This window comes from Chiloscyllium plagiosum, chromosome 1, assembly GCF_004010195.1.
Source record: "Chiloscyllium plagiosum isolate BGI_BamShark_2017 chromosome 1, ASM401019v2, whole genome shotgun sequence".
NCBI classification, from domain to species: domain Eukaryota; kingdom Metazoa; phylum Chordata; class Chondrichthyes; order Orectolobiformes; family Hemiscylliidae; genus Chiloscyllium; species Chiloscyllium plagiosum.
Window position 1 is genome coordinate 82,630,504 of NC_057710.1, and position 13,570 is coordinate 82,644,073.

General features: G+C 40.3%; 1 protein-coding gene across 1 annotated transcript in view; it reads right to left on the reverse strand.

Moving 5' to 3' along the window:
• The window catches only part of tusc3 (tumor suppressor candidate 3), a 378,825-nt gene that overhangs the window by 210,927 nt on the left and 154,328 nt on the right, over nucleotides 1-13,570 (reverse strand). The window contains exon 6 of the mRNA XM_043690293.1: nucleotides 10,192-10,281. Within this exon, the coding sequence (XP_043546228.1) occupies nucleotides 10,192-10,281 (90 nt within the window). The remainder of the gene's footprint in view (nucleotides 1-10,191; nucleotides 10,282-13,570) is intronic.

The following is a 13,570-nucleotide window of genomic DNA, read 5'->3' on the forward strand; positions in this document are numbered from 1 at the left end:
AGAAAATATCTACATAAGGGACTTGTTGCAGTGATATCCTTGGACTTAGTTGATTGACAAGTACTAAGTATGATTCCACAGCTTTCACCTTGATTTGCATTCATTTCAGTACTTTTGTGGAGTTCTGTGCTATCACACTTGTATCAAATGCTGCCTTGATTTCAAGGTCTGTCATTCTCACTTCATCTTTTCAGTTCAACTCTTTTGTCGCTGTTTTGACCAAAGTTGTGATGAGGTCAGGAGCTGAACAATCATAATAACACTTAAACTGAGCAATCGTGAGCAGGTAATTGTTGAGAGGAGCCTTGGCTAATGTCTTGAACTGCAAAAGAAAACAGTACATTTTATGGTGCAGCACTTTTTCAATATTGCACTGGAATGTCGGCTTTGAATTTTGTGTTCAAGCCCTGGAGTGGGATACTGAATCAATCTTGAAATTTAAGATTAAGAAATGCTGCCAACTGAGTTACAACTGACACAAAATTATCACTACCACTTCCCATGCTCCCATCACTTTGCCTATTTATCCTATCCATGCCCCTCATAATTTTGTAAACCTCTATAAGGTCACCCTCCAACGCTCCAGGGAAAACAGCACCAGCCTGTTCAGCCTCTCCCTGTAGCTCAAATCCTCCAACCTTGGCAACATCCTTGTAAATCTTTTCTGAACCCTTTCAAGTTTCTCAACATCTTTCCGACAGGAAGGAGACCAGAACTGCACGCAATATTCCAACAGTGGCCTAACCAATGTCCTGTACTGAAGTCTTTATAATAATTTTATTTTCAAATTTAAAATGTCCTAATAATGCAAGTGAATAATTTCTGCTCCTATGTCTTATGGAGTTATAAGTTATGGGGAGAAAGCAGGAAAATGGGGTTGAAATACCTATCAGTCATGATTGAATGGTGGAGCAGATTTGATGGACTGAATGGCCTAACTTCTGCTTCTATGTCTTATGGCTTTATGGAATGAGGTCGTAAAAATAAAGTCTGACAATGACGCCACTGCTCAGGATACCTAGAGCAATAATGCCTCAGCTTATTTCTAACTTGTGTAGTTTACATAATGATTTCAATAAATAAACTTGATTAACTTGTAATGCTTTACTCTTGATTCTTACGTTAAGAGAACAGAGATAATGATAATGAGATAAAATGCATTAACTGTAGAAAAACAGATTTAAAAATCATACCAGATGCCACTGTTAAAGTTATTTCCATTTATTCATGGAGTTCAAAAATGGGGGTATGTTTTGTATATTTATATTGCTTAACAAAGACTGGTTAGATCAAATTTGTAATTGTCATTCATTGCATGCAAGCAAAAGAAATTACTGCCCCTCACTACAATTGAAAGATTATTGTTATTCTGAAACAATGCAGATATACTGTTGTAAAGAAAACTACAAAACACCAAAGCCAACAGCCCAACCCCTAACTTATGAATGCATTGAAGTCCCTTGGATCTGATGTGGACCACACTACAATCTGATTTGCTTCCAGACTGATAATTTGGCCTCAGCATCTTTTTTTTCCCAATGCATTCGCCTCCACGTGTATCATCAATATTTATGCAGATGTCAGTAAGCCATAAATACCTGGGAAACCCATTTGCAACACATATGCACCAGCATTTAAGTTGGGCACAAATCTCTACAACTAAAGAATTTGCATTTTTTTAAAAATCTACATCATGCCACACATCAACTTTCAAGCTCGAGCCCCAGGCGGCTGCTAAAGTGTATGACAGACATCACCTGAGGGAAGACAGAGTGGGAATGGGATGGAAATCTTTTAGGTACCAAACTTGCTAACCATGCATGAGCTGCGACTAGTGAATAATAGTTTGTCTTTTTAATCAAGACTTTAAAGTTTCTGCTCAATGCAGGTCCACCCAATTAAAAAAAACACAAATAGATGAGTGTGCTGCATCTGAGGGTCATAATATTAATGCATTAGATCATTTTTCACCATCATTAAACTGAACAGTAAATTGAATATTCCACAGAAGTATCACAAAACACAGTGAGCACAGAGAAAGCAAGCCCAAGGGAAAACAGTGACAGAAAGTCAGTGAGAGCACAGAATCAAAGTTCCAGATGAATTTACTGTTGATTAGTTTAGACAATAGCTTCATAGAGGGGCATGGCAGGGCACTTGCGTAGATAGTAGCCTAAAACTTAGACAAAATGGAATTAAATAAAATGAAAAAAAAACGAAGCCTGGTGATGACCTAATGCTTTCAAAAGCTTTAATGTGTTCGTGTTTTGCTGAAGGAATGTATGTTTCTTTAAATTGACTATCATGACTTAGCAGTAATGAATTGAACTGTTATAGTAACTCTGGAAAAGGTGAAATTCTGTTTATGACAGACACAGTGAATCAGATGTGATAATGTGGACCACTTACCACTTCACAATTAGTTACTGTCAAAGTTATGTGGTGTAAATACCACAAGGATGATTTGATAACATAAAGCAAGAGCAAGATAAAGCTGACATCCAAGTTCATTAAAAGCAAGATTCAGTTTCTTTCCAGGGAGAGAAAAGCAAGTTTTAATGAGCAATTAATTAAACTCAGTGGTAGATGACACATTTAAGATGTTTGCCGAGGGTCAAAGTGATTATTGCCGAAGACTGGATAGCATCAAAATTTAAACGTACAGCCTCTTTGAATGGAAAATGTATAAAGAAGGCTTGCCTCAGAGCACCGTTAGCTAGCTCGGGGAGAAGGTTGTCTTATCACTGATGAGAGGTTCGGAAAAAGTAGGCTGATCACCTGTTCTGGTCTGATCCTCAGACAAGTCCACGTAAACAGGCTCACTTACGATTATATGCATAGTCTGGCTAATATTTGTTTGTAGTATTTTTGTATAGCTTATTTTGTTTTAATAAAGAATATTGGGTATGTGCTGTGTTAGAACTGCCTTAGTTATTAATATTCAAAATAAACCCAGTGGACTTGCGAAAGTGGAAATGAAAGTCTACACCTCAGCCACACTGAATAACACATTGTGTGCCAAGTTGGATCTCGAGAATCCTTCTTGTGCCTGGACAACTACACATGCCAAAATTGTAATCAGCTGGAGGAGTCTGAGCTCTGGTTTTGGAAGCTTGAGCAGTGCATGTTTCAGGGGGTTGTCACCAACAGCTTAAATGTGTACAGGTGCAGAGGCAATGGATGATCAACAGATAGTTAAGGAGGACCTGGCAATTGATGCAAGTAGATGCTAATTTCTGGTTCATGTGACACTGTATGGGGAGGGGGAGAGAGAGAGCGAGAGAGCGAGAGCGAGAGCGAGAGCGAGCTTAGTTTAGGCCACACCGCAATACTAGCATTTCCAGTGGCACTGCATGTAGTCGAGCTGCCAGTCACTGAGTGATTCATCGACCCAGCATTAGGATTTTCAGGGGTCAGCAGGTGTATGCTGCTAACTTACAATACAGGAGTCAGGAAACCTAACAACTGACGGATAGGTTCTCGATAGGAACTTAATTCGATTTATCCTCTGAAAAATAACAACCATGGTGTTGCCACTAGTTTTGCAGTAGATGGTACCTCCTTTGAAACGTGTAAGTTCTGCCTTTAGTTTTAGGGAGTGAGGCAAAACAGGTGAAAGGGATATCAGTAGGGAGTATTTTGGTGGCACAATAAGGAGTATTTTGGTGGCAATGATTATGATTCAGCCAGATTAAACAGAGACAAAGAAAAAAAGAGAGATCAAGAGTAAAAATTCTCAAGTCAAGCAAGGCCACTTTACAATGCAATTTAGCCAAGTTCAGAGTAATCAGCTATTTGGGTGTAAGTCATAATCAGTGACATGGGAAACATTTTAAAGGAAAAAACAGTGAGAATTCAGAAGAAAACATATCCACAAAAAAAGTAGCACTTTTCATCAAGAGTCCCCTGGATATCATGCAGACAGGATAGACAGGTTAATGCAAGATAAGCAGTGAGAAATACTGAATGAGATAAAACAGTAAGAGAGGAGATATTAAGGAATTTAGTATCCTTAAAAGTAACAATCAACACCAAAGTGCAGGGACAGCATTGTGTATCATCAACAAGATGCACTGCAGTAACTCACCCTGATCCTTTAGGTACCCTGTCAAATACATGGTCTCTACCAGCTAAAAGGATAAGTGCAGCTACTTCATGGAAACATTGTCACCTGCAAATTTACCTCCAAGTCACACAGTATGCTGACTTTGAAATATATTGTCGTCCCTTCACTGTCAATGAGGCAGAGTCTTGGAACGCCGATCATATTAACACTGCAGATATATCTATGCCTGAAGAACTGCAACTGTTCAGTAAGGCAGTTAGCCATCATCTTCACAAGGGCAATTAGAGATGGGAAACAAATGCTGGCCTAGCAAGTAACACCACGTCCCAAGAGGGAATAGGAAAGCAACTTCCCGAGTCGAGATACTCCAGGCTGTTAAAAGAAGCAATGAGGTAATAATGTAAGCTGTGATCATCATTTTACAACCCTCCTTGGCTACAGGGGTAGTGCGAGAAAACTGGACGATTGCTTACATCTTAAAGCTGTTTAAGAAAGGAGAAGGAAGTTAATAAAAGAAACTAACTTGTAGTTATATAACACTGTTAGGATGTCCTAAAACAATCTATAGCCAATGAAATATCTTTTGAACAGTCACTGTTACAATTTGGAGAATGCAGTATCCAATTTATTTTTAGCAACATACCACAAAACCAATGTAATAATCTGTTTGCATAATATTGATTTTGGGCTAAATATTAATTGTTGAAAAAATTGTGATGAATAATATTAAATGTCATTTATAAGGGCACAAATTAATCAAGTATAGTCAGTGTGGATTTTTAAGGGAGGGGCATGTCTGCCTAACTTAATTTCTTTGAACAACCAAGGTGGGTTAACAAAGACAGTGTCTTGGATCCAGTCTACATGGATTTTAGCAAAGGTCCCACATGACAGACTGGTTCGAAAAATAAAACACCATGGGATCCAAAATTGGTTAAGTAGTTGAAGGATGTCTTTGTGACTTAAAGTCAGTTTCTAGTGATATTTCACAAGGCTTAATATGAAGATCCTGTGTTTTTCATGTTTTTTTTAATTATTCATAAATATATGTCAGTTGCATGAATAAAAAAATTGCAAATGGTACAAGTTCGTGTGGAAGAAAATTGATTTTTAAAATGTCTTCACAGATTATGGGTGTCGCTGGCAAGGCAGACATTTATTGCCATTCCAGAGGACAGTCAAGAGTGAACCATATTTTTGTGGCCTGGAGTCACGTAGTCCAGATTGGGTAAGGATTTCTTTAGATTTCCATTTTTCCACAGGTCCTCACTATAGATTCCTTTCCTTGAAGGACATTACTGATCCACATGTGTTATTATGACAATCAATAGTGGTTTCATAGTCGCAAGTAGACTAACTTTTTATTCTAGATTTTAACTGACTTCAAAATTCACCATCTGCCAGAATGGGTTTCAAACCCATATCTTCAGAAAATTAATCCAGTGGATATTTGAGATTTATAATTCATCCATCTCAATGGTGTTGGAGATAGAAACCCTGACAGCTTAAGAAGTACTTAGATATGCTTCTGAGATGCATATAATGTAATCTATAAGGCTACACAGTAAGAAGTGTAAAGTGTGAGTAATTTTTTTTCAGCCAGTACAAACACATTGAGTTGGACGGCCTTATTTAGTGCTTTTAATTGGGATGATACAATTCCTATGCTATTATGATTCCAACATAGATTTCCCTGTTGAATAATCATATTGGAAAAATATCAGGGAAATAGAAGAGCGTGAAGAGATAACTTTTGGCAGCAGGCATAGGGAGAAACAATCTAGACTTAATAATATACTTATAAACAGCATACAAGGACAAAGAGACTTGGTGGCTCAGCTGCACAGATATATGAAAGTAATAAGATCTGTTGGGAGCGACGGTAGCAAAGCATATGAGATCTTGGTCTTCATACATCGTTGGTAATGAAAACAAAAACAGGAAAGTTATGATTAACCTATCTGAATCTCTGCTGCTTAACATGTAAGAGACTTATGTTCTAACTGTATGAAGCTCTGTTGTGGCTCCATTTGAGTACTGCAGTCAGTTTTGGTTGCCACACCTCAGAAAGAGTGCAGAGGAGGTTTATGAGAATGGTTCCAAGGACTGAGAGATTTTAGTTACACTTTAGATCAAAGAATCTGGGTTTGTTCAACATGGAGCGAGGAAAGACTGGAGGCAAGACTGTAAATTTGCTCGCTGAGCTGGTTGATTTGTTCTCAGATGTTTTATTACCATGCTAGGTAACATCATCAGTGAGCCCCCGGTGAAGCATTGGTTTTCTGCCCCACTTGCTTTTTATCTGTCTCAGTTTGTTGTGGAAGGTGATATCATTTCCAGTTCTGTTTCTGAGAGGTTGGTAAATGGGGTCCAAATCTATATATTTGTTCATGGAGTTCCCGTTTGAATGCTAGACATCTCGGAGTTCCCGTGCATATCTTTATTTAGCCTGTCCCTCGATCGATGTATTGTCCCAGTCGAACTGTGTGTATGGATACCAGTGATAGTTGGTCGTGTCTTTTGGTGGCGAGTTGGTGCTCATGTATCCTGGTGGCTAGCTTCCTGCCCGTTGGTCCAATGTAATGTTTGTTATAGTCCTTGGAGAATATTCTGTATATGATGTTCGTTCTACTAGTTGTTGGTACAGGGTCCTTTAAATTAATCCGGAGCTGTTTCAGTATGGTGATAGATTTGTAAGCTACCATGATGCCTTGGGGCAGAGTAGTATGGTCGTCACCTCTGAGATGTCTTTGGTGTATGGTGTACACAAATGTCTCAGGAAACTGGTATTATCATGATGTGTCAAATACAAACTACCTGTCAACACCCCACAAGCCAGGAGAACAGCAGAACAGAATGTCTATAGAATGCTACGAGAAATGATAAATGATGCCCACAACCAACTCCACAAATGCGAACGAGAAATTTTGCGCCAAAAAGCTCTGTACACTAACGTGACTAACCGTGAATGAACAAATACGCAAGAAGGAGCCATCAACACTAAACAACAGCAGACCAAGACAAAGGTAAGACTAGCCCTACGGGAAAAACTGGCCAAGGTCACACACAGCAATAACGCAGACAATTTAGAGACTCGGATAAAGAATCTGTCTGATCGACCACTCACAGACACGGAAAAAGCCATCCTAGTATGAGGGATGAACTTCAACCACAGGGATGCGGACAAAAAAGGATTTCTTAGCAGCACTGGAATCCACCCTGAAAGGCAACTGACTTACGGAAGAAACCCAGCAGGCCATCAGACAGACAGCAACACCAACACGAAGCAGAAAGGAAGAAGGGAACACCCTCGACACACTGGAAAGGAAACTCCGGAAGGACTCAGAAAAGACAGAAATATCATAATCCTCCTGGCCATCATCTCGAAAAAAAACACAATACATTGAAAAAGCAAACACACTACTCTCAGATACTGATACTTACCAACAGGTGGTGATGGACCCGACTCCACAGCTAGAAAACCACATTACAGCATCCCTGAGGAAACTACACAAGACAGATGAAATTAACAAGACAGACCTCCAAAGAAAGAAACCTGAAGGATTCAACACATGGATTGCCAAAGGTACATAAACAAGGGTTCCCCCCCTCTCAGACCCAGAGTCTCACTTCTTAGTACACACTAGGAAAGGAACTGCAACGCAAACTGAAACACCTAGCAGAAGACTCAAGCCACTCCAACCACTCCACCCAGGAATTCCTTATCAAAGACACCAAGATAGAGCATGACGAGGTCATGGTTTCCTTTGGCGGATGGTCCTATTCACATCAATAAACATCACATTGGCCAAAGAAACACTGGCCTCACTGATAGATGAACCAAGGACACAAATGCCTGACAGCACTGATTCCATCAGCAAGGATGGCATCCTCAAACTAGCAGACCTGTGCCTCACAACCCACTTCATCTTGAACGACAAAATCTACAAACAAATCAATGGAACGCTTATGGGATCACCAATATCCGGACTTTTAGCAGAAGTAATTATGCAGAGGTTAGAATGAACAGCACTTCCCATGATCCAGCCCAAGCTGCAGGTCTGCAATGTGGATGACACCTTTGTCATCACAAAATGCAATGAATTAGAAGAAACCCACAAACAACATCCTTATTGGTATAAAGTTCACCAAAGAAGAATAGACCAATAAGAGACTCCCCTTCCTAGAAGTCACAGTAGATCAAACAACAAATAGAGAGCTGCAGACCAGCGTCTACAGGAAAGCCACACACTGACCAGATACTCAATTACAGGAGCAACCATCCCAACATCCACAAATGGAGCTGCATCAGGACATTATTTAAACAAGCAGCCAGGAACAATGAGAAGCCAAAGAAAAACACCTATACAAAGTATTCAGGGACAGAGTGTACCGGATAAGTGTAGTCCGCCGATTCCTGCACAAACTGCCTAAACAGGAAGACACACACACTCAGAGACTCTAGCCACCCTGTCATACATCAAAGACACCTCGGAGATGATGACCAGACTACTCCAGCCCCAGGCATCTTGGTAGCCCACACTGAAACAGCTCCTGATGAATTTAAAGGACCCTGTACCAACAACCGGCAGCACGAACGTCATATACAAAATACCCTGCAAGGACTGCAACAAACATTACATCGGTCAAACGGGGAGGAAGCAAGCTCCAGCCCCAGGCATCTTGGTAGCCCACAACCCTACCACCACACTGAAACAGCTCCTGATGAATTTAAAGGATCCCGTACCAACAACTGGCAGCACGAACGTCATATACAAAATACCCTGCAAGGACTGCAACAAACATTACATCGGTCAAACGGGGAGGAAGCAAGCTACTAGGACACATAAGCACCAACTAGCCATCAAAAAACATGACCAATTATCACTGATATCCATGTACACACATATGAACAGGTACATAAGTTTGACTAGGACAATACATCGATCGAGGGATAGGCTAAACAAAGACATGGACGGAAATCCCTCAAGGCCTGGCATTTAAACCGGAACGCCATAAACAAACATATAGATTTGGTCGCATTTACCAACCTCTTAGAACCTGAAATGATATCACCTACCACAACAAACTGAGACAGATAAATAGCAAGCGGGGCAGAACACCAACTTTTCACCAGAGGCTTACTGATAATGTTACCTCACATGGTGATGAAACATCTGAGAACAAATCAACCAGCCGAGCAAGCAAATTTACAAATTGATCTACAATCTGAGTTACAAATCTGCTCCAAAATGGAGGGAGGTTTGAGTAGAGTTGTACAGGGCTGCCAACAGATTTAAGGAGACAGTGAGGACTGCAGATGCTGGAGATCAGAACTGAAAATGTGTTGCTGGAAAAGCGCAGCAGGTCAGGAGAATCGACGTTTCGGGCATAAGCCCTTCTTCAGGAATCCTGAAGAAAGGCTTATGCCCGAAACGTCGATTCTCCTGTTCCTTGGATGCTGCCTGACCTGCTGCGCTTTTCCAGCAACACATTTTCAGCTGCCAACAGATTTATTTAAGGTAAGCAAAGGTAAAGCTTTGGAATACAGATTTAACTGGAAAAAAAAGAGTGCAGTGTGGATATAAAGAGGAGTTTTTGCCAAAATAATAAAATGACTTGTGCTGCCGACAACAGTAATGGATTCAGACAATAAATAAGCAGAGTCATTGGGAACATTTAAGTGACTGCTGGACATGCACATGGATAGCAGTGAGTTGAGGGGTGCGTTACTATAAGTTACTATATTTTAAATCAGGATTAAACCTCGGCACAACATAATGGGTCAAAGGGCCTGTTCTGTGCTACACTTTTCTATGCTCTATGTTCTATGATTGGTAGAGGAAACTGAATGGATATTTTAGGGAAATCAATTACCTTACAGGGCTACAGGGATACACCAGTAAAATGTAAATGGCAGAATTATTCTACGGGAAGCCAGCATAACTCAATGGATTGAATAGCCTCCTGTCTTGTAATCATTCTTTTGTTCTATAAATAGGCTCAATAACTTCCAAGAATTTCTAATAAGCCAGTTTAATTAATAAATACATTACACAGAAACCACAAGACTCAATGTCAATTCGCTCTAATCACTTTTTATTCTTTAATTGTAAATCACTTACCACTTGACCATTTTGTGGGTTCTTATGGGCATATGGAGGGCCTCGAATATGATTCCACATTTGTCCAGAAGTCATGGCAAATACCACACACTGTGAAAAAATAAGGATGGACTAAAAATCAATCTTTACTTTGTTAGTCCCAAGTTATATATGGCAACTTCCAAACCTTAGCAAAAATAAACTGGCATTATGAATTCATGGTCCAGTGACAGAATGAAGCAGGTTTGACCCAATATTTCAACTTAGATGACTTGTCAAATCAGAGCTGTCTCCTAACAGCTGGTAAACACACATGGATAGTTGCAATAGCTGCCAATCAAAATATTGGACCAACCAGCAATGTGTAAAGATACATCGATATCCTTAAGGCACAAAAAAAATTCTGCAGCAGTTTGAAGGTGTAGCTGCTGGAAATATAGAGAATGTTTGTAGTAACCGTAGCAACAGCATTCTATCATAAAAGAGGTGGCAATGGAGGTCATTATAATACAACAAATAGGTGTAGCAAAGGGCAGACATTCCTTCAAGCCACTTTGGGTATTTAATAAGATTGATTTTGGACAATAGTTTCAAGTTTCCTGCCCAATCCCCAAATCTATTAATTCTCTTCAAGTCCAAAAAATCTATTGATCACAACCTTGAAAATACTGAACAACTGAATATCTCAGGCAGAACTCAAAGTACACAACTTGACATATATGACAGAGAGGCAGATGGATTTGTCATTAAAAGCCCACACCATGCATAGGCAAATTCTATCACAGAGGCAACCAGGAAAATGAGGCCACTGTTAATTTTCGTTAATAGACTTGCTAAGCTGTAGTAAGCTGTAATTATGAAGGTCACTGGAACTGAAACATTAACTCTGCTTTCTGTCCACAGATGCTGCCACACCTGCTGAGTTTTACCAGCAAACTCTTGTTGTTGTTTTTGAAATTCAGCACTTTTGTCCATTTTTGAATGAAGGCTGCAACGAGGTGAGGAGCTGACTGCCACGAGCAGAACCCAAAGTTGGCATCAACAAGCAGGTTATTGCTGAGCAAGTGCCGGTACATAGAACTGTTGATGACACCTTCTATCGCTTTAATGATGATGGAGAGGAGAATGATGGGGTGGAAATTAGCCAGGTCGAATTTGTCCGACTTCTGGTGTACAGAACATAATAGGGCAATTTTCCACATTGTTGGATAGATTCTAGTGTTGTAACTGTATTGGAACAGCTTAGACATGGGAGTGACAAGTTCTGAAATGCAAGTCTTCAATACTATTGCCAAATGCTGTCAGGTGTTATAAACTACCAGGAGTCTGTTGCCCCTGTGCCATTCACTACTAGCTGTTGTTGCCATTTATAATTCACCATCAGCTACCATTGACCCTCTGTACTATCAGTGGTTATTGCCCCTGTGTAATTCATTATGGGCTATGGTGTTCCTCTGTGGCTCACCACTGTCTGCAATTCACTATCATTTGTTGTTGAGCATGTGTAAGTCAGTGCTAGCTGCTGGTGTCCCTTTGTAATTCACTACAATTTTTTTTGCCCCTCTGTAATTCACTGCTGCTTTTGGTGTCATGCTCAAATTCACTACCAGCTGTTGTGGCCCTCTGTACTATCAGTAGTTATTGCTCCTGTGCAACTCACTAGAAGCTACGGTGTTCCTCTGTAGTCAACTACTGTCTGTAAATCTCTGCCAGCGGTTGTTGTCCCTCTGTAATTCACAACCTGCTGCTGTTGCCTCCACGTAATGCAAGAACAGCAGATACATCCCCTGTGTTGTTCATTTCCAGCTATTGTTGCTGCACTGTAATTCACTATCTGCTATGGCTCCACTGTATTCAATACCAACTAATATTGACCTGCCCATAATTCATTGCCCACATGTTGCCCCTGTGCAAATCACTTCCAGCTATTGCTGGCTCATCTACATATTCGTTACCGGCTTTTGTTTCCCCACCAAAATTCAATAGTAGCTGTTGTGGTCACTCTAATTGACTAGCAGCTGGAGTTGCCCCACTCAAATTCACATCCAGCTCTTGTTGCCCCTCTGCAAAACCGGACATCATGGTGTTGCTCCTTTGTAATGCACTGCCATCCACTGCTGCCCCACTGTAATTCACTACTGCCTGGCGTAACCCCACTCTAACTCACTACCGCCTGGCGTTGCCCCTGTGTACTTCACAACCAGATGGTATTGACTCTCTGTAATTCACTACAAGCTATTGTTGGTCCTTCTGTACAGCTGATGTTGCTACTCTGTCATACCAGCTGATGTTTCCCTTGTGTTATGCACTACCAGCTGCAGTTGTGCCTCTGTCATTCACTACCAGGTGTAGAGGCCACTCTGTAATTCTCTACCATCTGGTGTTCCCCTGTGCAATTCACTAACAGCTATTACTGACCTCTGTACTTCACGACCAGCTGGTGTTGCCCCTTTGTAACAGACTATCAATTATTTTTGCCCTTCTGAAAACCAGCTGAACATGGTTTCCGACATGAGACTGAAGCCCTCCAGCCTGAAACTAGGTATTTCCTCTTTGGTGTTTCATCGTAATAAGTGTTATTCATCCTATTACTTTGATTAGATTTTCGATGGTGGTAAGTAGAAGCAGCTGGAGAAGGACTGATACGTGCTCCACAGGGTCTTTTGCCCAATAAGTGGTCTGCAGTCTATACTGCAGAGAGCTGCTGTTCTAAAGTATGGTCAGGAGCATGGGTACCAGTTTTTCAGAATTAAATACAAAGATTTTCCTCCAAGTCTGTTAACTATGTCAATTCAGCAGCATTTGTCCTGGGATATCTGAGATACAATTTTCAGCAACCACAATTAATGTATTTTTGATCCTACAAATTTCAGAAGAAATAATCCCAAATTTGTTGAATGGATTTTACATGATATTTTGAATTAACTCAGGTGAGATCTAGTCTTGATTGTGGATGATACAGAATTATTTTCCATTTATGCAGCAGTTTCAGTATCAGCACCAAGTCCACCAAGATCAATTAAAAGTAGCATACTAAGTACCCTAACAACATGCCTCAAAAAGGAAATTTTGACACTTTTTAATTTTCATATTAACAATTCAAGGCGAGATATTCCAGTCATTGTCAAATTATGTATAGCTTTATATTGGAGGCCCATTCTCTCAGAATAAAAAGTTGGGAATCAACTTTTTATATAGGGATGACTTTAATCCAGATGGAAGTTTTCTTGTGTAGTGCTCGCATCCCTGCCTGAGTAAAGTACCCAAGATATGGTACTTTGACCTAGATTTGACATGTTTTGCTGGGTACAGCTTTAGGTGTTCTTTGGGTGTACATCAGGGTGCTCTTTTGAAGTGATGACAGTAAGCCACAAAAAGAGTCATGATGCTTGAACTGAAA